This window comes from Euleptes europaea, chromosome 1 (assembly GCF_029931775.1).
Source record: "Euleptes europaea isolate rEulEur1 chromosome 1, rEulEur1.hap1, whole genome shotgun sequence".
NCBI classification, from domain to species: Eukaryota; Metazoa; Chordata; class Lepidosauria; order Squamata; family Sphaerodactylidae; genus Euleptes; species Euleptes europaea.
Window position 1 is genome coordinate 117114830 of NC_079312.1, and position 27105 is coordinate 117141934.

General features: G+C 47.3%; 1 protein-coding gene and 1 non-coding gene across 2 annotated transcripts in view; one reads left to right on the forward strand and one right to left on the reverse strand.

Moving 5' to 3' along the window:
- DNAH9 (dynein axonemal heavy chain 9) overlaps window positions 1-27105 on the forward strand; it is a 206270-nt gene that overhangs the window by 142666 nt on the left and 36499 nt on the right. The window contains exons 23-24 of the mRNA XM_056866930.1: window positions 3935-4083; window positions 7459-7586. Of these exons, the coding sequence (XP_056722908.1) occupies window positions 3935-4083; window positions 7459-7586 (277 nt within the window). The remainder of the gene's footprint in view (window positions 1-3934; window positions 4084-7458; window positions 7587-27105) is intronic.
- TRNAT-GGU (transfer RNA threonine (anticodon GGU)) lies at window positions 7840-7911 on the reverse strand. The gene has a single exon. It is a non-coding gene; the product is annotated as a tRNA-Thr (tRNA).

Genomic DNA, 27105 nt, shown 5'->3' on the forward strand with positions numbered 1-27105 from the left:
TATCTAGCACCTCGCCCTTGAGGGCGCCTCCGTCGCGTGTTGGGATCCCACCCTTTGAGGGCACCTCGCTTTTCAGCGATTAAACAATGCCTTTCTTGATCGTCTCAAGAAGGATAACCGCTAAGTCCTTGGGCATCGCCCCACTGTGCCAGCTTACAGCCGACACACTTTGGCAGCTAGTCTCAAGCATCTCGCCTATACAGGTACCAGGGTACCTTCCACCCCCAATCTCATTTCTGCCCAGCAGGATAGGGAGTTTTTTTGGGCACTCCTAGACCCAGCAAGGGTCCTAGCCCATCTCTCAAGCCCAAGCAGGAGTGGCTAGACGCTCAAGTGCGTTTTACAGACCGGTTGTCTGATTGTTACGGTATATGATGTCCATCACGGATGATAATTGGATTCTCAAAATGATAAAACACAGATGCTTTATTGACCTCGAGACGCTGCTTCCCTACCTCTTTCCGGCTTGCACTACGTCGCCGGCTCCCACCCACGGGAACCTCTACGGAAAAGGGCCATCCGGGAGTTCCCCTCTGAGGATTGGGTCTATGGGTACTATTCCCGTTTCTACCTAGTTAACAAAGAGAGGGGGAGTGCCCCTCTCTAGACCTGGGGACTTGACGAGGCAGTCAAGTTCCACAAATTCATATGTTGCTTATATGTTAAATACCCAAGGTCCTGCCACTCCCAAATGAGCGCATGGGGTTTGCTGTTGGACTGCGAACTCTGTCGCGTTTTCTCTGCAAGGGCAAAAACTATGGATATGCAGTTTGCCCTTGGTCGTGCTATGGCACCTCGCACCTTCATGACGTGCTTATCTGTAGGAGTTACACACATGGCCCTGCAGGGATGTGTCATTTTCCATACCTAGACGACGGGTCGATAGTCGGTTACTAGAGCCTGCCTTTGCTAGTCAGGCAGAGGTTCTTATTTTCCGTCCTAACTAACCTGGTCTCCTGGTCAATTATAAAAGTCTCCATTGACCTCTTCTAAGGTCATAGATTCTTGGTATCCACCTGCACTTGGCCACAGCTAGAGCTTACCTTCTAATACAGGAAATACGCTCCATTTGACAGTTAGTTAACCTGTTCTAGGAAAGGCTCCAAACGACCACTAAAATTCATTACTTGAGGCTCATGGCTTTCTGCACTGCAGTTGTTACCCTTGCTCGTCTGCGGATGCTCCCCCTGCACACTCGTTTTTCTGACAGCATTCCAGCTGAACATTGACCCTCAATACTAAAAGCTGTCTATCCCTACATCGATTTTTGCCTTCTTGGACTGGTGGTCCTCTTGGCCGGTGTTGCCTTTCAAACACCTGCTCCACAAGCTCATTGTTCCTGATGCCTCCTTATCAGGATGGAGAGCTCATTGTACGGCTCTTAAGGCCCATGGTGTATGGCCTGCTCAAGAGTCTGCCCTGCACATTAACTTTCTTAAGCCTTATTCTATTAGGCTTGCTCTCTGTTCCTTTACAAGGGTCCTCGAGGATCGACGTGTTCAGGTCACAATGGACAGCACCGCCCAGCACAAACAGGGCGGCACAAGGTCCATTTGCTGTGCACAGAAGCCATTGCAGTCTGGGCCTGGCCATAACACATGGCTCCACTGTCACTGCCATTCACAGGCACGAGTTACGTTCTCGTAGACTTCATAAGTTATCACCCTGACGATTGTCACAAGCTCACTATAGACTCACATTGTCTCCATTATCTCATTCTAATCTGGGGCACCCCGCAAATGTATCTCTTGTGACTCAGCACAATTCAGTGTTTCCTCATGGTGCTCCAGAGCGGGGGTGTGCCTACGCTCCATGGGGGATGCTTTCCAAATACTTGGTCGCCCCCCCTTCCCCTTGCTGACCAAGATTCTGGTCAAGATCTGGTCGGAAAGGACAAGTGATGCCCTGGTAGCACCGTCTGGCCCAGGAGATCCCAGTCCTCGATTCTAATGCCCCTGACTCAAAGGAGTACTGTTCCTCCCCAAGATATTTCTCACATTCCTTCCAGAATCAAGCTGGCAGCATGGATAATTCTATGTAATCTATAGTCAGATAGGGTGACTCAGGTTCTGCTGCACCCCATTAAGTTGTCCACGAGATGTTTTTATTGAGGCCAAGCGGAGACATTTGTCCCTGTGGGCTGCTGACAATGGTTTGTCCAGAGCTGCTTCTTTCCTGTCGTCAGTTTTGGCTACCTCGACTACAATTCGGCCCTTCACGCTGAGTTGGACTCTCTTTCTGTGTTCTTTTTTCACACCCAGACTCACAGATGTTTTTTACGGGGACATATCAACCTCTATCCCAGGGTATCTCCACCTGTTCCTCAGTGGAGCTTTCCCTTCTTGTTGTCCCAACTCATGAAACACCGTTTGAGCCTTTGGCCACTGGGGGCCTCTCTTTGCTATACCTATGAGACTGTCTGTCTGGTCACAATCACCTCGACCAGTCATGTCAGAGATTTAGCTGCTCTTTGTTGTTCCTCACCGTTTACTAAGTTTCACGCTGATAAGTGGTGTTGAAACCCGAGCTTTCTTCTACACAAGGTATCGTTTTAACCGTGTTATTGCCGACCCCTTCTTCCGATGTGGAGAGGGCTCTATACTTTTAAATGTACGGAGGGCCCTCCCTTCTTATCGCAAAGAACCTTGTTTGCAGGGAAAACATTAATATGTTATTGCTGTAACGACCACCGTAAGGGCCACCGAGCCTCCCATTAGACCCTCTCCAGGTGGATTACCTCAACCATTAAACTGTCTTATGAGAGAGCGTGCGTGGATGGCCTGGACATGATCTAGGCGCACTCCACAAGAACTTACGCTGCCTCCGTCGTCTTTTCGTCTAAAATTGACCTCTGAGACATCTGCTCAGCGTCGTCGACCCCTTCTACTTTCATTAAGCACTATGCGGTCGACGTGGATTCATCTAGAGAGGCAGCAGTGGGACGTGCCGTCTTGCAGTCATTGTTTCGGTGTCTGTCCCACACCTGCCATCTAAATAACCGAGCTTGCTACTCTCCCAATGTGGGTCTGCATAGAAGCCACGCAGATGAAAACAGAGTTTCACTTACCTGTAACTGTTGTTCATCTGGTGGATCTTCTATGCAGTAACACATCCCTCCCTCCTTCCCCGCTGTGGGACCTCTCTGCAATCATGTGGTTATTGATTGCGTGGCGGCAGGTTGGAGAACTGGAGGGGAGAGTGCTCCCTCCCCCTGGGTCATGTGACTGCTGGGCGGGAAGGCTGCATGCCCCGAGGGGAGGGGGAGCACTCTCACTTTCGATTTTGCTAGAAGCTGACAAATCTTAACCGTGGCTGGCCTGCGCAGTCCCAATGTGTTACTGCATAGAAGATCCACCAGATGAACAACAGTTACAGGTACGTGAAACTCTGTTTTACCTAGTGCTCAGTGATTTCTAATCAGCAGCTGTTATTACTTAATAATATCATTAATGACTCCCAAAAATGCTAGTTTAGCTTTCATTATCTACTTGTTGAATTGTTAACATCTTGGACAACTTTTCTTATAATGTCACTATCATCATGGGAGATAATACCTGTGTTCTGAAGTGGTATTGCCCGTTCTAACACCACAACGTTTGATCACTTCCTTCCCATCGCATTCTGTATAGATCCAACCTAAGCCCATGGCCAAAAAAAACATATTTTCCTAGAAGTTACTTGAAAGAGTGAGAGTTGGTGTGCCCATGCCTCCTGCCCTAATTGTCTATTGTGTCCCTCTGGCAAGTTCTGTGGATACAGATGCTATTTTATCCCTTTGGTCTCCAGACTGAGAAACTGGAAATAAGTGAGACCCCCCAAGACCTCCCGTTACTGTCCCCTGGTTTAAGATAACTAATCCTTAGTCTATATAAGGCCCGGAGTTGATCTGAATATTTTCTGAACCTGAAGGCCTTTAAACAATCTCTCCCAACAGAGATTTTGTGGAAGAAAAGCTGGGAAGTAAATATGTGGTAGGAAGATCTCAGGATTTTGCAACATCGTTTGAGGAGTCAGGACCTGCAACCCCAATGTTTTTCATCCTCTCACCTGGAGTTGACCCCCTGAAGGATGTAGAAAAGCATGGTAAGTAAATGGCGTCAGCTTTTTAAAAAAACCGACAGCCCAATGTGCTGTGAAATTACTTCAAGAGAAGCTTTTGTTTTGTTTAGCCTGCATGTAGATTATAAATTGATTTAATGGATCAGTCCCAAATTTCATCTTGTCCAGCAGTCTGTCTCAAACAGTGGCCAGCCAGAGGCCCTTGGGAAGCCAACAAGTGTGGTCTCATGCAAATGTCAGTGCTTGTTTTGTGTTGACAGAGTAATTAACACAGCAAAGGTTCAACACTTGATTAAAGAGCAGATAAAGCTTTATTCAGGCATTAACATACTTGATAGTGAAGAGGAGAGACAGAGACCTAACTACAACATTAGCTGAGAGAGAGAGACTGAGGCCATTTATGCAGGGGTATTTACTTCGCAGTCCTTGCTTCCTTTGCATTATTCATGACTTCACCTTCAGACATGACTTCGCTCTGGCTTCTGGCTTCATTCTTCCCCCGCAGTTTAAGGATCCTGTTTAAGGCGAATTTAAATAGGGCTTCGAGGCAAGAGCGATGCAGATTTCCTATTTCCATGCATAGCTCTTAACTTCGGGTTTCTCTCCCCAAGCCCATTTTGGCTTCTCCCTCCCACATGTCTGTCCCTCCCATCCAACCCTTTCCCTCAAAGCAAATCACAAAAGAGGGAGTTAAACCTTCATGAAATGTGCAGGAAGACACCAAAGAGAGGCTGCAAAGATAGTAGGCAGTTCCTGGCACGGAGCTATTGAAGAAAGGTGGGGAGGAATACCCAGCAAAAGCACACACAGTCCTTTAAGAGCTGACCTGCCCCCTCCAAGTAAAGTGCAACAAGGCTGCGTTTTCAGGGGGAGGGACTCAGAAGCTCTGTGAATCACCGGGGATGCCTAATTAATCACAGTGTACTCCTGGAATTGGGGGTGGGGGAAGAATCCCTCATGCATATGATGTTTGAGAATTCGGAACAGAAAACTGTGCTGCAAACCAAACACAAATTTCCCCTGCATAAATGACCTGAGTGTGGAACTTCTGAGAAGAAGCAGGATATTGCCCTAAGAGTAGCCATCTGGAGATAGACTAGGAATGACACTTAACAGAAGAGAAGGTGCTGACTTCACTATCCTATCTGTCTTCTTGCTGCCCCCTGCAGGGTCCTCTTGACGCCTTTTATGCAGGGGCGTTTCCCTGTGGTCACCCCCGCCGACTGCTCCGGGGCTTCCTTTTGATTACACATGCCTTTTCGGCCGTCAGAGGTCGCCTCGTTCTACCCGTGCATTCTACCCATGTTTTAGCCAGAATCTGGAAAATGCAGGCAAAATGCGCAGGGAGAGCGAGGCTACCTCTGACGGGCAGAAAAGGCATGCATAATCAAAAGGAAACCCCGAAGCAGTTGGCGGAGGTGACCACAGGGAAACGTCTCTGCATAAAAGGACCTTCTCTCATCTTTGTACACCAGACATTGCCTGTTCCAACATTCCCCCCCAGCTTCTGGTATTCCATAGTATGTTGGTACTGAGCATGAAACTTCCTTCAGAGAAGGGCTGGGGAAGATCCAGCGTAGCCCCCGATTCACAGTATATACAGAATTAACTCTGTTGGTTTTTAAAGTGGTATAACTGGGCTTCAGCTTTTCCTTTTAGTTAGGATTAGACACTAAGCCATCTGTCATCAATTAATGAGTTGATTTAATTGGGTTTGGGGGGGATATTCTCTCATAACTGAGCAATCTCCCTTCAAGCATTTACAGAGTTTATGCAGTTATATAAAAAGGCAACTGATACCATAGCAAAGCCACGCTGTCTGTACTATTCTGCCAGCACTGAATCTTTTTCTTCGGTAGCTGGCTTGCCATTCAAAAGCTGCTGTTGCATGATATTGTTTCCTGAAGCACTCGACAGACATTTTGGGTAGAGGATACAGCTGCTGCTGACTTTTAGGTACATCATGGTCCAGCAACATTTTGACCTCTCATGGGAGGTTATTCTACAGGCATGGAATAGCTGCTGAAAAGCCCCAGCCCAGGCTATCTCTGGGTGCTTTCACACATGCTGGATAATGCACTTTCATTCCATTATCTATGCACTTTAACAATAGTTTGCAAATGGGTTTTGCTGTTTCACACAGTAAAATCCAGCTGCAAAGTGCATTGAAAGTGGATTGAAAATGCATTATTTGGCATGTGTGAAAGCATTCACAGAGGGTGCCCTAGCCAGTGGGGACAGAGCCCCCAAGCCCTGCTGGGGAAGGCAAAGCTGCTCCATGGGAGCTTTGTAGGGAGAGGCTGTCCTTCAGCCTCAGGGCCATTTTTGTAACATGAGTATTATAATCCTTGCAGTGTCCCTCCTATTATCTCTCTCGTTTATTCAACTAGCAACTTGAGCGCCTTTGGAAAAATCACAGTTTCTGTGTGAAGATGTGATGCCAGAATTATGCCCCAGGTGTTTGCATATGCAAATGAGAACAGCAAGCATACAAATAGGTTTGCATCACAAATCCTTGTTTTGTGTTTCAGAATGCCTTATGGCTCATACCCATTTCATCCAGGTACAATGTAGGGTCCATACTTCAAAGGCTAATTTTGAAGGGTTCATTATTCAGCTACAAATGAGACATTTGGCCTTTTATGCATGGCTGTTTCACTTGCCCTCACCCCTCTTTGTGTTGATTATGCATGCCTTTTCCAACCATCTGAGGTTGCCTCACTCTCCCACTGCATTTCCCTGCATTTTGCTCACATTTTCAGAGACCTGTTTTATCTCAAATTTGAAAACGTGGACAAGACAAGGGGAAAAGGCAGGAAAAGACAGGGGGAGAGGGAGGCGACCTCTGACTGTCGAAAACAGCATGCATAATCAACACAAAGACCTGAAGTCATCGGAGGGGTGACCGGGAGGGAAACAGCCAAGCATAAAAAACCATTTATCTCCTGATATTTCAATGTCGAGGTCCTAATGCGAACCTGATAGAGTTGCTGCAGATTGTATGCATCGGGTTAAGTGTGGGTGCTGTTCTGCCTGCCGTGATCATCTTGGTAGTTCACGAAGATACATCTAAATAAGGAAATACTCACCATAGCAGAAAACTGTTCTTACAGTCAATGTAAAATACATATTGCCTAGCTTTGTAGTTTACCAGCCCTCCTAGATTTTGCATGGGATTAAACTCACTGCGCACAGAGACTGAATTTGCCTGCTTTGCATGCACCTAGTGAATCAAAAGGCAACCCAGACTTTGAAGATCTGATAGAAACAGCATCACACCCTAATTTCTGCACATTAACACACTTGGGTACCATAAAAGAGATCACAGCAATATCTATGCTCCCACTGCTGTATGAGATGTTCTGACTAACACCTGAAAACGTTTGTTTTGCATTTCAGGGAAGAAGCTTGGCTACACATTTAATAACAGGAATTTCCATAATGTCTCACTTGGGCAAGGCCAGGAGGTAGTGGCTGAGCAGGCCTTAGACCTGGCCGCAGCAGAGGGACATTGGGTTATCCTGCAGGTAATATTTGTTTTGAAGGAAGCTGCTGGTGATCTCTGAGTCTCTTATTGCAGAAAAGGGTTAAATCAGCACTGACTGACAGCTGATTATGCAATGGGTCAGCTTGGTAATGTGATGTCATATGAAGCTGCCTTCTACTGAATCTCAGACCCTTGGTCCATCAAAGTCAGTATTGTCTACTCAGACCGGCAGCGGCTCTCCAGGGTCTTAGGCGGAGGTCTTTCACATCACCTACCTGCCTAGTCTCTTTAACTGGAGTTGCCAGGGATTGAACCTGGGACCTTCTGCATACCAAGCAGAAGCTCTACCACTGAGCCACAGCCCCTCCCCATCTCCCTCCCCATCTCACTCCTTGGTAAGGCTGAATGTCTGCAGTCATAATCACAGTTAGGAAGCTGGATGGTGGTTTCCACAGAAATGGCAAAAAGACCTTGGACAGCAACCCTCTGATTGCTTCTCTCTTGGTGACACAGCCAATCCTTTGAGCAGAATATTGAGAGATTTTAGTGTTTGCACCCCCTGCTCTGTGAGCTAATGAAAGGATTATTTTTCTGCGGGCATCCCTGAAGTAGCCGGTGAAAAATTCATTTCCTTGTTGAGATGCCTGTTGCCAGTAAAGCTCATCTAATTTTTTGTGACTTAAAAAAAAAAAAAAATCAAAAGTCCATATCAACGTAATAGAAATTCTGTGCCAGAATGAGCTAAATTTTGTAATAGGTGAATACTTTGTGCATATTAATCAGCTGTAATGATTTCCACTAGTCATGAGGAAGAGCAGTGAGGTATGCAGCATTGGAAATGATTCTTTTCGTCGTCCCCCCCCACACCCACCCTTTGCAGTTTAGATTTCATGAGGGTTTGTCCTCATTCCTGAAAATTTATTTGAAAGAACCATCTTGTCCAAAATTAGGACTGCCCTAGAATAGAGATCTGCAGCCTTTGCAAAACATTTAACCCCCCGGCAGTAACATGGGGGCCACTAAAGAGCAAGTACATGGTATCTTAGTCATATGACAGGAAGAGGGAGATGTAGTTATGACTTCACAGGACCGTAGGCAACATGCCAAAGAAGTAGCAACAGGAAACACAAACCAAGTGCCAGGAGATGCGCTGTAGTGCAAAACATGCAAAGGGTCAGAGCCATGGAGAAATCTTTTCTACTGCTGAGCAGCCTCACCTTGGCATTCTGCTATTCCTGGTGCTTGCATGCAAAGAAAGGCAGGTTTAGGGTTGCCAACCTCCAAGTGGTAGCTGGAGATCTCCCACTGTTACAACTGATCTCCAGGTGACAGAGATCAGTTCCCCTGGAGAAAATGGCCGCTTTGGCAATTGCGCTCTATGGCATTGCAGTCCTTCCCCTCTCCAAACCCTGCCCTCCTCAGACTCCACCCCCAAAATCTCCAGGTATTTCCCAAACCGGAGCAGGCAACCCTATGTGGTGCCCTTGCTCTCTATGATTGTGCACTGGTAGAAAAGAAAGATGGCTCTATAGGGGCTTGTGACCCAGCAAGCAGGAATTTGCAAACCACTTGAATGTCCGCTCTCATAGGTTGAAGACCATTGCCCTGGAGCAATTACCTCTAGCAAGCCTAATTGTAATCCTTGGTGAGCAATTGGAAGACTCAGATGCCAGCTGCGTGGGTAGGCTTGCCAACCTCCAGGAACTAGTTGGAGATTTCCTGCTATTACAACTGATCTCCCGCCAATAGAGATCAGTTCACCTGGAGAAAATGGCCACTTTGGCCATTGGACTCTACGGCATTTAAGTCCCTCCCCCTCCCAAACCCCACCCTCCTCAGGCTTCACCCCAAAAACCTCCGGCCGGTGGCAAAGAGGGACCCAGCAACTCTATGTGTGGGGCATGGGCCTTTTCTGTTCCTTGCGATGTGGGAGCAGATCGCCTGTGTTTTAAATGGTGGCTGGCTTCCTAGGTTCACTGGTTTCCTGATGTAGTTAGACCACCTGTGTGTAAATTCTAATCCATGTGCTCTCGTCTGAGGAAGTCAGTTGGCACCTCCCCCATGCCTCATTTTCCCCACTTGTGAAGTGTGGATGATTTAATCACCGCTGCATTTTCTAGGCTGTGTTTCCCTTCCAGCCCAGTAGGCTCAGCAGAGACGGCAAATGAGATGGAAAAGGCCGCTGTATATGCTGTTAGTGGTGTGATTACCAATGGATTTAAACCTGGATTTCACTGAGCCAGGGATGTGTAGTTTTACTTCCGCGTTTGTTGTGGGCTTTGTATTGATGTTGAGAAGCGAGGGAAATGGAATCCTGCAAAAACAACCATTTTAAGTGTCTTTCTTTTTTGGCTGAAAGATTGCTTCCTGAACTGTGTTTGAGGGCAAAAGCAGCCCCAGGAACTGGAACACCTTTCAAAGAGATGACAGCAGCAACTGCGTAATTGTAATTTCTCCTTGTTCCTGTAATTGTCCTGCCTCCCGGATTTCTCTGAGGAACAGGGTGGCCAGTAAATCAATGAATATACAGTAAATCGATGAGTATAAACTGCTCAAGAACACCCCCCACATATGTCAGTCTGTGTTCCTACTTATAATGGTGTCAAAACATTCATGGTATTCTGGCTTCCACTCTGTTCAATTTTTATATTAATTCAGTGGTTAAAAGCAAGAGTCCAGCAGCACCTTAAAGACTAACAAAATTTCTGGCAGGGTGTGAGCTTTCGTGAGCCACAGCTCACTTCTTCAGATAGCTCATGCACCCTGCCAGAAATTTTGTTAGTCTTTAGAGTTATAGAATCATAGAGTTGGAAGGGACCACCAGGGTCATCTAGTCCAACCCCCTGCACAATGCAAGAAATTCACAACCTCCCCCCCACACACACATCCCCAGTGACCCATACTTCATGCCCAGAAGATGGCCAAGGTGCCCTCCCTCTCATTATCTGCCTAAGGTAATAGAATCAGCATTTCTGACAGATGGCCATCTAGCCTCTGCTTAAAAACCTCCAGGGAAGGAGAGCTTACCACTTCCAGAGGAAGCCTGTTCCACTGAGGAACCGCTCTAACTGTTAGAAAGTTCTTCCTAATGTCTAGACAGAAACGCTTTAATTTCAGTTTTGATTTAAGGTGCTATTGGACTCTTCCTTTTTTCTACTGCTGCAGACCAACTAATACGGCTAACCATTGTGATCTATCTCAATGGTAAAAATTTATCTGACCCCAGCTTTCATCCCCCCCCCCCCAAACAGGCTTCTAGACCGCTTTCAACGTTATGTTATATAGATGATGCAATACTGCTGTCTCGTACCAATACAGGTTTAAGGCATATGCTGAGGGTACTTGCATCATATTAATGATCACTTCCATTAACTATAGCAAGTCCAAAATCATTGTGTTTACCAGAGGAGGAACTCAGCATAGATGGGTGATTAATGGGAATGCTATTGAGCAGTGACATGTTTTAAATACTTAGGTGTAGTTTTTCATTCTTCTGGGCTTTGGCATACTCAGATTAAGAATGCTGTTGGGAATACCCAGAAAAGTGTCTCTGATGTGGAAAAAAAATTATAGACCAGATGAGGCCAATATGTCCCTTCAGGTATTCGTGTCTTTGTGGCAGGGTTATTACGCAGTTGTTGTTTGGGTCCCAGTTATGTACATATGGCAACTACAGATGCCTTGGAGTCATTCAGACTAAATTTCTGATAGCCGTACTTGTGGTCCCCTGCTTCCTTATGCCATTTGGCATCTAGAAGTGGGATTAATTTCTCTGGAAACTCGTGCATGGATACACAGGATCAGTTACTGGCCAAAGCTTGTTTTCTCTCCAGTGGGTCTTGTATCTTTAATACTAACAGACACCTTTCAATCAAAATTAAAAAGATAAATTACATTCCATCAGATATTATCCTAGCAGTGTAATATTCTTGGGTTATTCCAAACATTGATTAAGTAAAGGCTTTTGGACTCCCCACACACACACACACACACATATGCCCATGTGGGAAGTGGTGAAGGAATTTGTATGGTGTACTTATCTGAAAATATAACTATTCCAGACTGTCCCCATCATTCTTGTATGATTCCTCTTTCCTGAAACTTCCTTTAGAGGTTTGGAAGGAACTGAAAGAACAGGGTGTGTCTCCTGTTCCATGTGTACTATAAGGAAAATATTTTGTTGCTTGCGGTGGGCTATTTTTCCCCCATCACTCCTCAGTATGACTGAAAGGGGGCACTCTAGAAGTGGAGAGTTAAAAAAAAATACTGGCAATCCAGCTGTTTCACCTGACACCCAGAAGACATTCCATCTATATCCTCTCTAAGAGCCAGCATGGTGTAGTGGTTAAGAGCAGTGGTGTGGAGCGGTGGTCTCTGATCTGGAGAACCGGGCTTGATTCCCCACTCCTCCACGTGAAGGCTGCTGGGTGACCTTGGGCCAGTCACACTCTCTCAGCCCCACTTGCCTCACAGGGTGTCTGTTGTGGGGAGGGGGAAGGGAAGGTGATTGTAAGCTGGTTTTGATTCTTCCTTAAGTGGTAGAGAAAGTCGGCATATAAAAACCAACTCTTCTTCGTCTTCTTCTTCTTCGACCTAAAAGCGTTTACCATGTGATTGTGGTTGTTAGAACGTGAATTTGAGCACCTTTGATGTGTCATCTCCAACATGGAGACAGAGGGAGATAGGAGTGGCAGCTTTGGTTTCTTACATTCCCCCTCGTCATCACAGTCCCTTATTCTGTTACATGGTCTGGCCTCATTCTGTTCTCTGTGACCGTAACAATTCAGCTGATGAAAAGAGAACCTAGATATTTGCTCCCGTCAGCATTCAGCGTCCATTTAACTTTGTGCAACACCCAGTGCAGAAGGAAGAGCAGCCACAGCTGTCCTTTCATCACCGTTTGCAATTTTTTATGTGTGTGTGTGTGGGGGGGGTCTAATAAGACTGCCTAATGCTGATGCTGCATTTAGACCCTGAGCTGTATTTCCTGTCCTTCCTGAGCTCCTGATGCCGAAGACACCACTGTCATAACTTCTGCCAAGGGTTGTAAATACTTGGGAGCTGATATCTATTATTACCTGGAAGAGTTCAAGCGCGAGCCATTCCTAATTTTACCGCCATCTTTATCCATTAGTCAGAATGTCACCACCTTCACTCGGTGATTGACTTAATTGAATCCCTGAAGGGCTTTTCATTTTCATACATTGTTGCTTCACTGAGCTGGGTTCATGCACTAAATTAAATAACAATGAACTGCTCAACCACAGCAAGGCACTGATCAAATCTTGGCAGAGATTTCCCTGTTACATGTTAAATAATTGGATGACATGATAGACACTTTGGAATTGGAGGGGAAGGAGCTTTTTCACAGACAAGCCAAGACACAACTTTTTGTGTGTGCCATAATACTTAAATGAATTGTGTGGGTAACCTTCATTAACTGGTCGTCTGCATGCCCAGTTGTCCTACCATAGATTACTCCAAAAATCTTATTTTTGAGCCCTGCTAAGCAGTGTAAAGGTAAAGGTAGTCCCCCTGTGCAAGTACTGAGTCAATATTGACCCATGGGGTGATGTCATATCATGACATTTACTAGGCAGACTATGTTTACGGGGTAGTTTGCCATTGCCTTCTCTAGTCGTCTACACTTGACTCCCACAACCTGGGTACTCATTTTACTTACCTCGGAAGGATGAAAGGCTGAGCCAACCTTGAGCCAGCTACCTGAAACCAACTTCTGTTGGAATCGAACTCAGGTCGTGAGCAGAGCTTGGACTGCAGTTCTGCAGCTTACCACTCTGCACCACGGGGCTCCTAAGCAGTGTAGTGAATCTGTTTTTAAGAATAAGTTCTGTGTGTAGATCCACACTGCAAGAGTCATGTTAGGTTAAAAAATCATTGCTTGAGTTGAGGATAAGTGAGGTAACACCTCCGAAGGATGATTCCAGAAAGTGCCATGTATGATTTCCCAGAAGCACAAATGAAAGAAACAGAGGGTGTCCTACCTCTGTCTTCATTCAGTCTCTCTATCCTAATTCTATTCTTTAAATCTAATCACACAGGGCAGATGACCATGGGTTACTTTTTTCTTTTTTGCTTCTGTGTTTTTAATTTATAACTTTTTAGAAGGATACACTCTACCAACTCCCCCCCCCCCCCGGTTGTAAAAGAAACACTACAAAATGTGCCTCTCAGGAAGTCAAGGCAAGTGGCCCTTTATGTTAACAGTGCATTCCTAAGGAAAGTTATTCCTTCTAAGCCAGTGGTTCTCAACCTGGGGGTCGGGACCCCCAAGGGGGTCGTGAAGTGTTTTCTGGGGGGTCGCCGCCACTGTCCTGGGACAGCCCCCATCCCGGGCTGTCCAGGACTAACCCAGACGCCCTGTAACCCTGATCCGTCCACGAGGGCAGGGAAGACCCCAAGCAGAGAGGTGAGGAACTGGCCGACCGACAGCCAGAAGGAGCCGGGCTGCAGAGATGCGGCGGCGTGTCGCCACACACCAGCTGTAGCCCCGCTGCCCAGCTGAGAGGCGGGCGGGCCAGCCCTGGGCACAGTCGCACTTGCGCCAGGCGGATGATGCGGCAGGATGTGTGGGAGGCCGAGGAAGCTCCCCTGGCTCGGCCAGTTCAGGTCTCGGAGGAGAAGAGGGCGGTCCCCCTTGAGGCCGCTACAGCCACATTGTTTTTACTTTTAGCCACGCTCGGGTGGGGCGGGAGCTTCAGTCTGGAATCCAAGTGTGCATGTCTGTAGTGTGGCTTCGCTTTTCTGCCCTGAGTCATCAGTTCCGCTCTGCCCTGAGTCATCAGTTCCGCTCTGGCAAGGCCAAGGGGGAGAGAGTCGAGGTGCATGCGCAGTTCGGGATTTCCCCCTCGAGCGCACAGGTTCAGTGAGGCGCAGAAGGAGCGGTGACTGGCAGAGGGGAGAAAAAGGCACGAAAAGTCCGAGCGGGATAAGCGGCCCTTGGCTCTTTCCTGGCTCTTCGCTCTCGTGAGGTGATTAAATGGAACTCCGCTTTGAGGGATAACTGCAGTTCTGTGCACAAGCAGTGTCCCAGTCACAAGAGAGGGGGTTTCCTCACGAGAGCCCCGGTCTGCTTGGAAGAGTTTTTGGGGAGAGAGAGGAGGACAAGGAACGCATGCTCAGAGGCACTCTTTCCTCCGTGCCAGGAAAGGTTGCTGCGCCACACAGTCACAGCCGCTGCGCAACAGGTGGTAGTACCGTTTGCTTGTTTGTTTTAAACTTTAAAATTTAAAGTAATTATATATATGGATACCCTGGACTGCCAAAAAACCAAATGTTTTCTCTTTATCCTATTGAAAATGTCATTTATGCAAATTTATGCAAATGTGACGAGGGTCGCAGGTTACTTGGCAATTGTAAAAGGGGGTCGCGACTCGAAAAAGGTTGAGAACCACTGTTCTAAGCCATTGACTTCAGTGGGTTAAAAAGGGTATCACTCTGTTCAGGTTTTCACTGTAAATGTATTGTGTGTGATTTGTAGATGCATCTACATATGTAACTGGGACTTTTGAGTTTCACCTGTAAGGGGACACCTATTCAACAAGGGGCCCCCCTTCAGAAAAAGACTTTGATGTAGCCTAAACAGGTGTTATGGGGGGGTCCTGTCAAGATTACAAGGCTGTCAGATTAGTTTGACAGGTGCAGGTTAGATCAGATGGATCTAGTGATGATGCAATCAGCCTGGAAAGTCCCTGGAGAGCTAGGGAAAGCTGGTCTGATCCAGTTATAGCCAGGTGGCTGATGCAATACAGTAGCCATGTCAGGATGACTAAGCATCTACTGTGATTGGTGGCTGCGTCCACCAGGTGTATATAATGGAGTGAAACTAAAGTTCTATGCGGGATGCTAGGAGCGGAGGGTGTGAAAGAAGTATCTGTATTATATCTTTGCACTGTAAAATAAACTACACTTTTCTAAGTAGCAGAGGACTTTCTGATGGTTATCCTGGACAGACTGCCAATCCGCTTGGCTTCCGCGTCAGGTCCGTCAATGTACATATGAAATCTTTTCCCACTTGCATAAAGGAAATATTTGTTTTGTGGCCAAAGTCACTTAACAGGGTGATTTCACACATGCTGAATAATGCACTTTCAGTCCACTTCCAATGCACTTTAATGATAGTTTGCAAGTGGATTTTGCCCTATCACACAGTAAAATCCAGCTGCAAAGTACATTGAAAGTGGATTGAAAGTGCATTATTCGGCAAGTGTGAGAGCGCCCATAGTAACACTTATTCTCTGCTTCATTGAGAAGCGAGAAGTTCTGGTGCAATGCTACAGGGTATACTTTCCTTTGGGTGAAGACAGCCACTGTCTCTGTAATAGTGTTTTATTTATTTACAAATGCACAAGCAAAGCAGAGTGTAAATGAATTAGTTCCTAAGAACCTGCAGCAAAACTGCTAATCATGCATCCGATTGCCAGTGAGCTATTATTTCAGCCAAATCCAAGAGTGCACGATGCATCCCAGTTTTTGCTAATTTCAGTTAAATTCTCTCTTTCTGCCCATCTCTCTCAAAATTCAGTTTGCAAAACTTACTCAGACCTGTTTTTCTGCCCATTTTCACTAGCTGAAAGATAGCATGTTCTCAAACTCTAAATTCTGGAGAGAGATTCTCAGCTAGGGTTGCTAACCTCCAGGTGGGACCTTGGCGTCTCCTTGAATTACAGCTGATCTCCAGACTACAGAGATCAGTGGTCCTAGAGAAAACGGCTGTTTTGGAAGGTGGCCTCTATGGCATCACACCCCAATGAGGTTTCTCCCCTCCCCAAACCCCACCCTCCCCATGTTCCACCACCAAATCTATGGGAATGTCCCACCTCATAGATGGCAACCCTATTCTCAGCTGTCAAGGAACATTGGTGTTCTTTAAGTTCATGCCCACTCATTACGCATCAAACTACACATGATGTTTGAAGTAGGGCGGTTGAAAAAAAAATCGGTAAAGTTCGGCTTCGGCAAAATTCAGCCCTTTTAAATTCGGGCCGTGCCGAAGTCCGAACTCCTCTGCTTCGGATCCTCGAAATTCGGGCGAGATCCGGAGTTTGGGGGGAAATCCCCCCCCCGCGGGCCTTCACGGGGCTTCCATGAAGGCGCACGGGGGGGGGGGGGCTTTAAACAGATCTGCGCCTAACAGCTGTTAGGCGCAGATCTGTTTCCCCCCCGCGCGCGCCTTCAGGGGGCTTCCCTGAAGCCGGGGGGGGGGGGAAAACAGATGTGTGCTTCCCGGCCAGGAGGCGCAGATCTGTATAAAGAGCCCCCCGCCTGGCTTCAAGGGGCTTCCCTGAAACCGGGCGGGGGGCCCTTTAAACAGATCTGAGCCTCCCGGCCGGTTTAAAGAGCCCCCCGCTCTGTTTAAAGAACCCCCTGCCCAGCTTCAGGGAAGCCCCCTGAAGCCTGGAGGGGGGGGAAACAGATCTGCGCGGGGGGGGGGGGGAGAAACAGATTTGTGCCTCCCAGCCGGGAGGCACAAATCTGTTTAAAAGGCCCTCCGCCCGGCTTCAGGGAAGCCCCTTGATGCCGGGCGGGGGGCTCTTTAAACAGATCTGTGCCTCCCGGCCGGGAGGCTCAAATCTGTTTAAAGGGCCCCCCGTGCGCCTTCAACGAAGCCCCGTGAAGGCGCACGGGGGGGGGAGCCGAACCCCGAATTTGCAGAATTTATTTCCGAAACACCCCGAAGTCGGGGAATTCGGCTCCCCCCGTTTCCCACCTATTATGAATTCGGTTCTTCCCGAACCGGAAACCGCCGAACCGGGGGAAATGTGGCGGTTTTTCGGTTCAGGACAAACCGAATCGACAGCCCTAGTTTGAAGATCTGTGACTGGATTATCATAGCATTTTAAAAATGTGAATATCTGCTGCATGGAGACCAGATTGCAACCTCTGTGTGGTTTTGCCAGTCATAGACAACCCTCCCATGCTGTAATTAATCCTAAAGGAAGAAGGCTGTCTATTATCTTTTTTGGATTGTTTATAATGTTTGTGTGGTTGTGTGTGTTTGTTTCAGTCAGCGAAAATGCATAGAGGGAAGAGTTAAACCTTTTCTCTGCTCCCTGCGGTCCAAATTGAAATCAAGCCTCCATGTGGCTAATATTAGCATTTTTAAAAACGTTGGGAAGATCCTATCATAGCTCTTCCAGCATCTTGTCTAGTTCGACCCCTAAGATTGTTCATTCCAAGAGCTCTTGTTCTGTTTCGCACTGGGTTTTTGCTCCAGCTTGGCTTCTTAACTGCATCTGTTTTCCCCCACCACTTTTGTGGTGGTCAGAAAAAACAACAGGGAAAGATTTGAAGAATAAAACATCAACAGTCAAACAATGCTGTGTGTAAGGGGGTGGGAGGAAAACCAGTGCTGTTGAGAAGCCAAGCTGGAGCAAAAACCAGTGCGGAATATCTCTGATTGACATTGTGTTGGTGAAGCTGCTTTAAGCAAGATGTTCCTGGCAGATCATAAAAGGCTTCATAAGTGACCCTTTTAATATTACACTGCCTCTTTGCAGCTGGTCTGCTTCCAGCTTTGTGACACAGGGTGGTCAGATGGTCCTGGAAAAGTATATGTGTATAAATTGGGGAAGGTAACCCCATGGTACGTTTACAGCGTACCTTTGCTGACTGGAGTGGGAGGGAAACCGTGATGAAGTAAATTGCTAGTTTGTGCAGTACTATTTCCAGGAGTTACCATAGCAACTCTTACGTCTTCATGATACATGTTTTACTTTGTGAGATCTGCAAACTTAGAAGATATTTGGAAGTCTATTTTTTTAAAGAAAAATTTGGACACCTACGCATATTGTTGTGTGCATTTGTGCCTTCCGTCCTTGGACTCTTTCCCAGTCATTTATGCATGCACCCTCACTCCTTTGAATGCTATGTACAATCTGTTTCTCTGACAGGAGCCACATACACATGTTACGCCCTCACCCACATTTCTGGTGCTGAACAAATGGCAGTTTAATTTTTTTAAAATGAAAGGGTATGTGTGTGAATGTGTGCGCATTTTGTGGAATTTTTCAAAATGCGAAACTGGGAGTAGGTGGCTGGGCCAGTGCCCTTACTGAGAAAGCACTGGAGGTTTTAATGGATAACATAGCAGCTGGGAAAGCTGGCACTGATCTGGAATTGGCAAATGCCTTTTTGGGGTGAATTTGAATTTTGAGGAAGAATAAAAAGAGTTGGTATTTATTCCCAGCTTTTCTCTATCTTTAAGGAGACTCAAAGCGGCTTACAATCACCTTCCCCTCCCCACAACAGGCACCTTTTGAGGTGGGGGGCTGAGAGAGTTCTGAGAGAACTGTGACTAGCCCAAGGTCACCCAGCTGGCTTCATGTGGAGGAGTGGGGAAACAAACCCAGTTCACCAAATTACAGTCCGCTGCTCTTAACCACTACACCATGCTGGCTCTACACCATGCAGGCTTTGCTTCAGCTGTGTTCAGCCCTTTTCTAGCCTCAGATGAAGCGCCCTGCATCATGAAAGAAGACTGAAAAAGGAGGGCGGCATGGCAATTGGGGAAAAAAGCCGGGATAAACAAGGTAATTACACATCATTCTTCATAGAGGTCATGATCCTACAGGTTGGATTTGGCTTGATGTGGGACTTCTCTGTGACTGGCTGTGGACAGGGAAAGAACCTTGTGTGCTCATGGAACACCATCCATCATGGTTGGCAGGCCATGCAACCTTCTCTCTGTAGGTGAGAGTGTGTGTAGGAGGAATTCTACAAAGTGTTTTCTTCTTCCTTACAACAAATAATGGGCTAGCGGGACCAATTGCTAAGGCAAAAGGTACAGAAACCTTGTTGCTTGAAAATTCAGAAAGTGGTTAGAGAAGCATCCAGTGAGACCACTTTAATTTTAGGTTGCGTTACTTTAATTGATAGGGGTAGGACAAATGCAGCCCTAAAATGCCATTCGTGCTCTTTTCTTTGACCTCTTAGTTCTTCTTTTGGCATGTGTCACCTTTTCTATCATGATTTCTATAACAAACTGATAAAGGATAACCTCTTGTAAACATAAAGCTCAAGCTTTGCAGTGTTTCTAGTTTAATGTTACAATTTGCTTTAGTGGTGTGGTAGGATGCTTCACAAAATCTCTGCCTGTCGAGTTGCAAGGGTAGTCTTTTGACACACAAGGCTGGTTGGAATCCAGACCATATTAATCAGTCATGCTTCACCAAGACAGTGGAATAAAAAGCTCTTTTTTCAGTTCAGTGGGAAGAAAAGCAGCAACTATTGCCACCTCATTATGGTGAAGGTTATATTGCAGGCCCAAGACTGCTTATGAGATTACAGCCCAAACTTTCACGTTTCTAAATGATGCAGTTTTCATCACACTTTTCATTTAGGATTCCTGCTGTGTTCTGTCAAATTTCATTCTTAAAAATCTTGAGGCTGCTTACAGTACTCTGCTTGTACCTGTATCTCTCATTCCTATCTTTATTATCACACAGGCTGCAGCATGGGTGTGCCTGCCCTGCAGGGTTCTGTGGAATATTCGTGTAGTTTTGAAGCCTTGATTGATGTGAGAAAAAAAATGTGATGCTCTGCTGGATTCACAGCATTTTTTCCCAGTCTACTTTGGAAAGATGTACTATGCTGCCCCAGCAGAAAGATAGGTTGTTAGGCAGAAAATGTTGGGGCAGCACATGTACTGTTTCCTTGTCCCTACTCTAGTTGTCATTGATTGATAAAATGCTCACAATCCTGATCTCACTGTGAGGAATCAGTCATGTGAATGGACTGTGCGTCCAAGTTGTGTGCATGATAAAGCAATTATGAAATACTCCACTACTGATCCAATTTTTACTGTATGTCCATATTTTATTATGCCACTGCACAACCTACTTGTGCATTATTGGATGCGTTGAACCTGGCATGATAAAATGTGTGTCGCCTGAAAAAATAGGACCCCAGGCCAGTGGTTGGCAAACCACGGCTCGCGAGCCTCATGCGGCTCTTAGGCCCCTTGAGTGCGGCTCTGCCACAAATCCCCCCCCCGCCCGGCTGCCTGACGAACAGCTGATGGGCGGGGGGCTTAAACTGCTCCGCGCAGGCAGCGTGGAGCAGTTTAACCCCCCCCCCCGCCCATCAGCTGTTCGTCGGGCAGCTGGGTGGGGGGTTTAAAGACCCCACCCCCGCCAGGCTTCCCGGGACTTCCCGGCGCCTCCCCCGGCCAGAAAGTGGCAGCGGCCATGGGGCGGAGCGTGTGCATGGAGCTGGCGGTGGCGCTGTGGGAGCTGGAGGCGCTGGTGGCGCTCGCAGGGGGCCGGCAGCGGCTGCTGCTGGTGGCCGAGCGGCGGGCCGGGGAGCCGCCGCCGCGCGCACTGCTGGAGCACTTTGCGCGGGACCTCTTCGGTAAGGTGGCGGCGGCAGCGGCGGCAGGCGGAGGCACGCGTGGAGCCAGGCTGCCGCTGGCCCTGGTGCCCGTTGGCCTTCGTGCTGTGCCAGTTGGGCCTGGCGGTGGCAGCTGGCCAAGCTGGTGCGTGACGTGCGCGGGCAGCTGGCGCTGGCCACCGACCTGGTGGGCGTGCTGCTGCGGGAGGAGGCGGCGGGTGGAGTGGCCCCGCCCCAGGCCGAGCGGGAAGCGGCACGCCTGCTGCTGGAGGCGCTGCTGCGCCTGGCCTGCGCCCCCCGCCGGCTCGCCCCACACCAGGTGATGGTGCTCCAGGCGGCCCACTACAGCTCCGGTGCCCCGCAGGGCACAGCACCGTCCACGCCGCCGCCCTCCGCGCCGCCCTCCAGCTGTGAGTAGGTGCGACTCCCCCCACCCCACGACCTCTGGCATGTCTCCAGGCAGCATGGAGCAGTTTAAAGACCCCCCCCCCCTGCCAGGCTTCCCAGGAGTCCCGGGAAGCCTGGCCGGGGGGGGGGAGTTAAACTGCTTCGTTGGGCAGTTGGGGGGGGTTAAACTGGCTCTCAAAAGAAATGTCAATTGTTGTACTGTTGATATTTGGCTCTGTTGACTAAAGAGTTTGTCAACCACTGCCCCAGGCCCATAATGAAGAAATCACACAACTATATTCATCTGTTGCAGCAAACCCTAAAAGCAGCCCTGTGAGACACTCAAAACAACCATGAGAACATAAGAGGAGCTTGGCTGGATCAGACCAATAGTCCATTTAGCCCAGCATCCTGTTTCACACAGAAGCCAACCAGAGGGTCCTGGAAGATCTACAACCAGACCATGGAGACCAAAGGCTCTGTCTGTTTTTGCCACTCAGTACTGGTATTCAGATGTTTATGGCCTCTTCACATGGAGGCTCTGTTGTCATTGATGAAATGATCTTCCATGAATTTGTCTAGTCCTCCTTTTGAAACCAATTAAACTGGTGGCCATCTCTCCATCCTGTGGCAGTGATTTTCACAAGTTAGTTACTCTTTTTTGTGAGGAAGCACTATACTGATGGCAGAAGGTGTTGTGTGTTGGAGACCAGGAGCCCATTTCATCAGCTGCATAAAGCACGTCCTCAGCTGACAGTTATACAAGGCAACGAAAGGCAATGAACTGTGCCTATTGAAAAAGCATCTGATGAACCAATTAAACAGATGAACCAATTAAACTGGTGGCCATCGCTCCATCCTATGGCAGTGACTTCCACAAGTTAGTAACTCTTTTTTGTGAGGAAGCACTATACTCATGGCAGATGGTGTTGTGGATTGGAGACCAGGAGCCCATTTCATCAGCTGCATAAAGCACGTCCTCAGTTGACAGATATACAAGGGAATGAAAGGCAATGAACTGTGCCTATTAAAAAACATCAGGGATTGTGACATTTCTAGAATGTGTTGTTTTGAGAGACTGATAAAATTTTGTGCTGCTCTCTCAAGGCTAAAGTCTGACCCGAACGTCTAGATTTTGATGGAATAATTTGTGCCTTATCTTGTATACATTTGAACTCTTCATAAAAACTGACACAGTCTGCATCTTTGCCATTATGTTGCCTGTTAACCCAGCTATTTACATTTTTTTTCTGTATGCCTATGTACCTGTCATGTATCTGTCAACTGAGGACCCACTTGATGTATTTGATAAAGTGGGCTCTAGTCCATGAAAGTTTGTCATCATAAATACGTTTATCTGAAAAGCCATGGTTTAGTCTATATCTCAAAGCCAGTACACAACCATCCATTTCCCTTTTGGAAGTGAAGGGTCTTTAAAGACCTTCACACATCAAAGCCCTGCCAAGATAAGAATTTCTCCTCACCTCATGATGATTCTCTCTCACACAGAAGACCCTGATTATCAAACTGATGGTTCTGTGTTGTGACTTGAAGCTATCGCTGTGATCTTTGGTTCCTGATAACTACACCTTGCTGAAGAAGATGTAAATTTTGTTTTCCAAGTCTGCTGTCATTGTTGTGAGGTCTCTGTATTTGTTTAAGCCATGGCTCTGTAGGAACTTAGATTTCATATTCCAAACACACAGGGAAAGATGCTCTGGTGTCTGACAAGACACCTGCTTCCTGTGATGTCAAAATTGTCACTTTAAAAGGCCAGAAAATACAATAAAAGAAATCATTAAGAATGTCTTCATGCTTGACTGCTGCCTGACCACTATGGCACTAGCGCTGCTTTCTTGAGACTGAAGTCCAGCCTGCATATCTGACTTGAATAATCTGTGTCTTCACTTAGCATTTTCCATGGATTGCCAAGTCAAAATGTATTTAATTAGCATGTTTTGTTTACTGTGCTTACTTTTGTGCATTTTATTCTGCTTTCTTACTAAATTTAGTTTATTGATGTACCTAATGTTTTTGCTGAATGACTCTAAGCCACTCTGTACCTCTTCTAATAGCTGGTTTGTACAAACTAGCAGCACATTGTCTTCAGGTGGCTGTGACCATGAGGAAAAATTATAGTGTGAACCAGCCACTTAACCAGTAGAATCCACAGTGACTTCCAAGATCATAGCTGCCCCTTTTCAAGTGAATGGTTTCAAATGCATCCACATAACAAGTACTCACCAGAAGTTTAACTAGATGCAAAGCTGGGAGATCTGTGAACAGATCTGCCCATAACTTTTAAAAAAGGAAATCAAAGCTGGGGGAAGGGGGTCTAGATTTGGATTGTGGCCTGTGGGGTGGGGGAGGAGGGGTTTAACCCTTCTTACCAACATAGTTTTACTGAGCAAAATTCTTATTAGCTCTGGAGGGGTGGGATACATGCACCTTCTTTTCACCTGTCTTGTTTTCATGTCCAGGGTCAGCAAGGGAAGAGCTGGTGTTTGACCAGCAAAATTGCACTAGATCGGAAAGGATAACCTTCCCTCCCTTGTGCTGTTTCTCCAGCCTGAAGCAGGGGGACCTATAATGGCTGCAGTTTACCTTTTGAAAACATTGCGGGGGGGTCTGTGGGCATATTTTCTCATCTCATTAGGCTCTAAGGTTTCTGAACACTGACATGTGCCCAAGAGCATAATTTTGTGGAGAAAATAATGACCAAAATATCATAAAAATACTGACGCTAATTAACAAAATGGTTATTTAATGGGAAATCCCCAGTGTGTTTCTGTGGTTTTCTTCAGGGGAATCTTCTCCTTTTGGATATCAAAAAGCTGGAAACAGCTCCTCTGAGTAGGGCTGTCGATTCGGTTCCATCCGATAAGAAAAACAGCCAAATTTTCCTGATTCGGCAGTTTCTACTTTGGATAGAACCGAAGTAAAAAAAAGGCAGGAAAACGACAAACCGAACTCGGTGAGTTTGAGCGGACGCTGGATAAATTCGTACAAATTCGGCGCCTCCGAAGCAGCATTCTCCCGTGGCCAATCGGTTGCCAAGCTGGGTCTTCTTCTGGCCAATCAGTTGTGGATGAGTGCGTGAGCCCGGCCGCTGTGCGGCCCGGGGAGAGAAAGAGAGTGTTTGTGTGTGAGAGAGATCCCCGTGTGTGGGGGGGGGTGCGTGTGCACATTCACGGCTTTCCGTGGCTCCGGGGGGGGGGCATTTTTGGAGGTAGAGGTCCCAAACTTTCAGTGTAGCTTGAGGGGACCCTTCTTGCAAGACCCTCCAAGTTTTGTGAAGATTGGGTCAGGGGGTCCCGAGTTATGCGGTCCCCCCCATCCGCCCATTTGAATGATTGGGAGCAGGCTATCCTTAATGTGCATCTAGAGAGCAGCAAATCCAAGGCAAAACCTCCTGTGCATAAATGGCCAGAGTCTGTGTGTGTGAGTCTGCTAGAATCGTATTGGATTACGCCTGAGTCCTGACTCTGAGTCGCAGTCCCTGCTCCTGATGGAAGAGAAGACATCCACAGTATGACCCATTTTGGGGCTTTTCTCTACAACTTTCCCCCTGTGTGTGTGTATGTGGAGGGGGGAGATTTTGTGTGTGTGTGTGTGTGTGTGGAAGCCGAAGGGGGTGGGTTTACCTGTTCTGCTGGGGGGTAGGCTTGATTGCCTCTGTGTGGGACTGTGCTTTCTGCAATTTTCAACAGTTGCCAACTTAGTCTGGAGTTAACTGTGGGTCAGTGTGTGAGTCTCTCTCTGACTAGCTCCTATTGTTTCCAATGGGCTGTGCAGCCGCTCCTGTTGTTTATAATGGGCTAGCCTGTCATTCGTTTTAGTACATGTCATTGAGTCTCTATCTGTCTGGCCCGTTCTTCTCCTTCGTTAGGAATTTGCGTCTTCTGGTTCGGGGGGGCTGTTCTGCTGGGGGGGGGGCTTGATTGCCTCTGTGGAGTGTGATTTGGGGGGGTTACCTGTCCTGGGGGGGTTACCTGTTCTGGGGGCGCTTGATCTCTTTGCGAGTGTGATTGTTGCTGTGGAAGATTTGAATCTGGCAGCATGACATCTATCAATTATGCATGGTTTGGAGAGAGTGAACAGGGAGAAGTTTTTCTCCCTCTCCCATAATACTAGAACACGGGGTCATCTGCTAAAGCTGGAGGGTGAGAGATTCAAAACAGATAAAAGGAAGTATTTTTTCACACAACGCATAGTTAAATTGTGGAACTCCCTGCCCCAGGATGTGGTGATGGCTGTCAGCTTGGTGGGCTTTAAGAGGGGAGTGGACATATTCATGGAGGAGAGGGGTATTCATGGCTGTTAGTTAGAATGGATACTAGTCATGCTGCATACCTATTCTCTCTAGTATCAGAGGTGCATGCCTATTATTTTGGGTGCGGTGGAACACAGGCAGGATGGTGCTGCTGCAGTCGTCTTGTTAGTGGCTTCCTAGAGGCACCTGGATGGCCACTGTGTGAACAGACTGCTGGACTTGATGGGCCTTAGTCTGATCCAGCAGGGCCTTTCTTATGTTCTTATGTTCTTATGTTCTTAATACTAAAGATATGCAATCTGCACAGGTCGCACTTATGCAAGTAGCGTAATAAGATGCACTTTGGCTGTGTTGCAATGAAAAGATACATACATTACCCATGCTAGTTATGCTGTTTACTTACACCGGCTCTTAGAAGCCACGGACTGGCTTCTACTGTGTGTGTGTGGGGGGGGAGCCAAAGGGGGGGCCTGTCCTAGTGGGGGGGGGCTTGATCTCCTCTTTGCGAGTGTGATTGTTGCTGTTTTCACTGGTTGCCACCTTCGCCTGGAGGTGGGTCGGTGAGTCTCTCTCTGGCTGCCCCAGAAACAATGGGAGGTTTTCCCTTGGATTTGCCGCTCTCTAGATGCACAGTAAGGATTGCCTGCTCCCAGTTATTCCAATGGTGGATGGGGGGTACCGCATAACTCGGGACCCCCTGACCCAATCTTCGCAAAACTTGGAGGTTCTTGCAAGAAGGGTCCCCTCAAGCTACACTGAAAGTTTGGGACCTCTACCTCCAAAAATGCCCCCCGGAGCCACAGAAAGCCACAAATGTGTTTTCAATGGCTTTATTCCAATTGGGGGGACCCCATAACTGCCCCCCCACCCAATCTTAATAAAACTTGGGGGTTCTTGCAAGTAGGGTCCCTCCAAGCTACCCTGAAGGTTTGGGACCTCTACCTCCAAAAATGCCCCCCCGGAGCCGCGGAAAGCCGCGAATGTGCTTTAAATGACTTTATTCCAATTGGGGGGGACCCATAACTCGGGGGCCCCCTGACCCAATCTTAACAAAACTTGGGGGTTCTTGCAAGTAGGGTCCCTCCAAGCTACCCTGAAGATTTGGGACCTCTATCTCCAAAAATGCCCCCCCCGGAGCCGCGGAAAGCCCCGAATGTGTTTTTAATGGCTTTATTCCAATGGGCAGATTGGGGTGGACCCCTTCAGGGCCCCATAATTTGGGACCCCCATAATTCGCGGAAAGGCGTGAATGTGTTTTTAATGGCTTTTAACGGCCGGATTTATTTGCGATCTCTGAATTTCATGCCCAATTCCACGGATCCGAATCGGGGGAGTTCGGACTTTGGCATTGCCCGTATAAAAACAAGCCGAATTTTGCCGGATCCGAATTTTACCGAATTTTTTTTTCAACAGCCCTACCTCTGAATTTTTTTCCCCAACAGCCCTACCAGAAGGAGGTGCAATATGTGCTTGCTTACTTGTTAAATACATTCCTCTGAAGAAGATCAGATAAAATGTTGGGAATGTTCTGTTAACTGGCTATTTCACT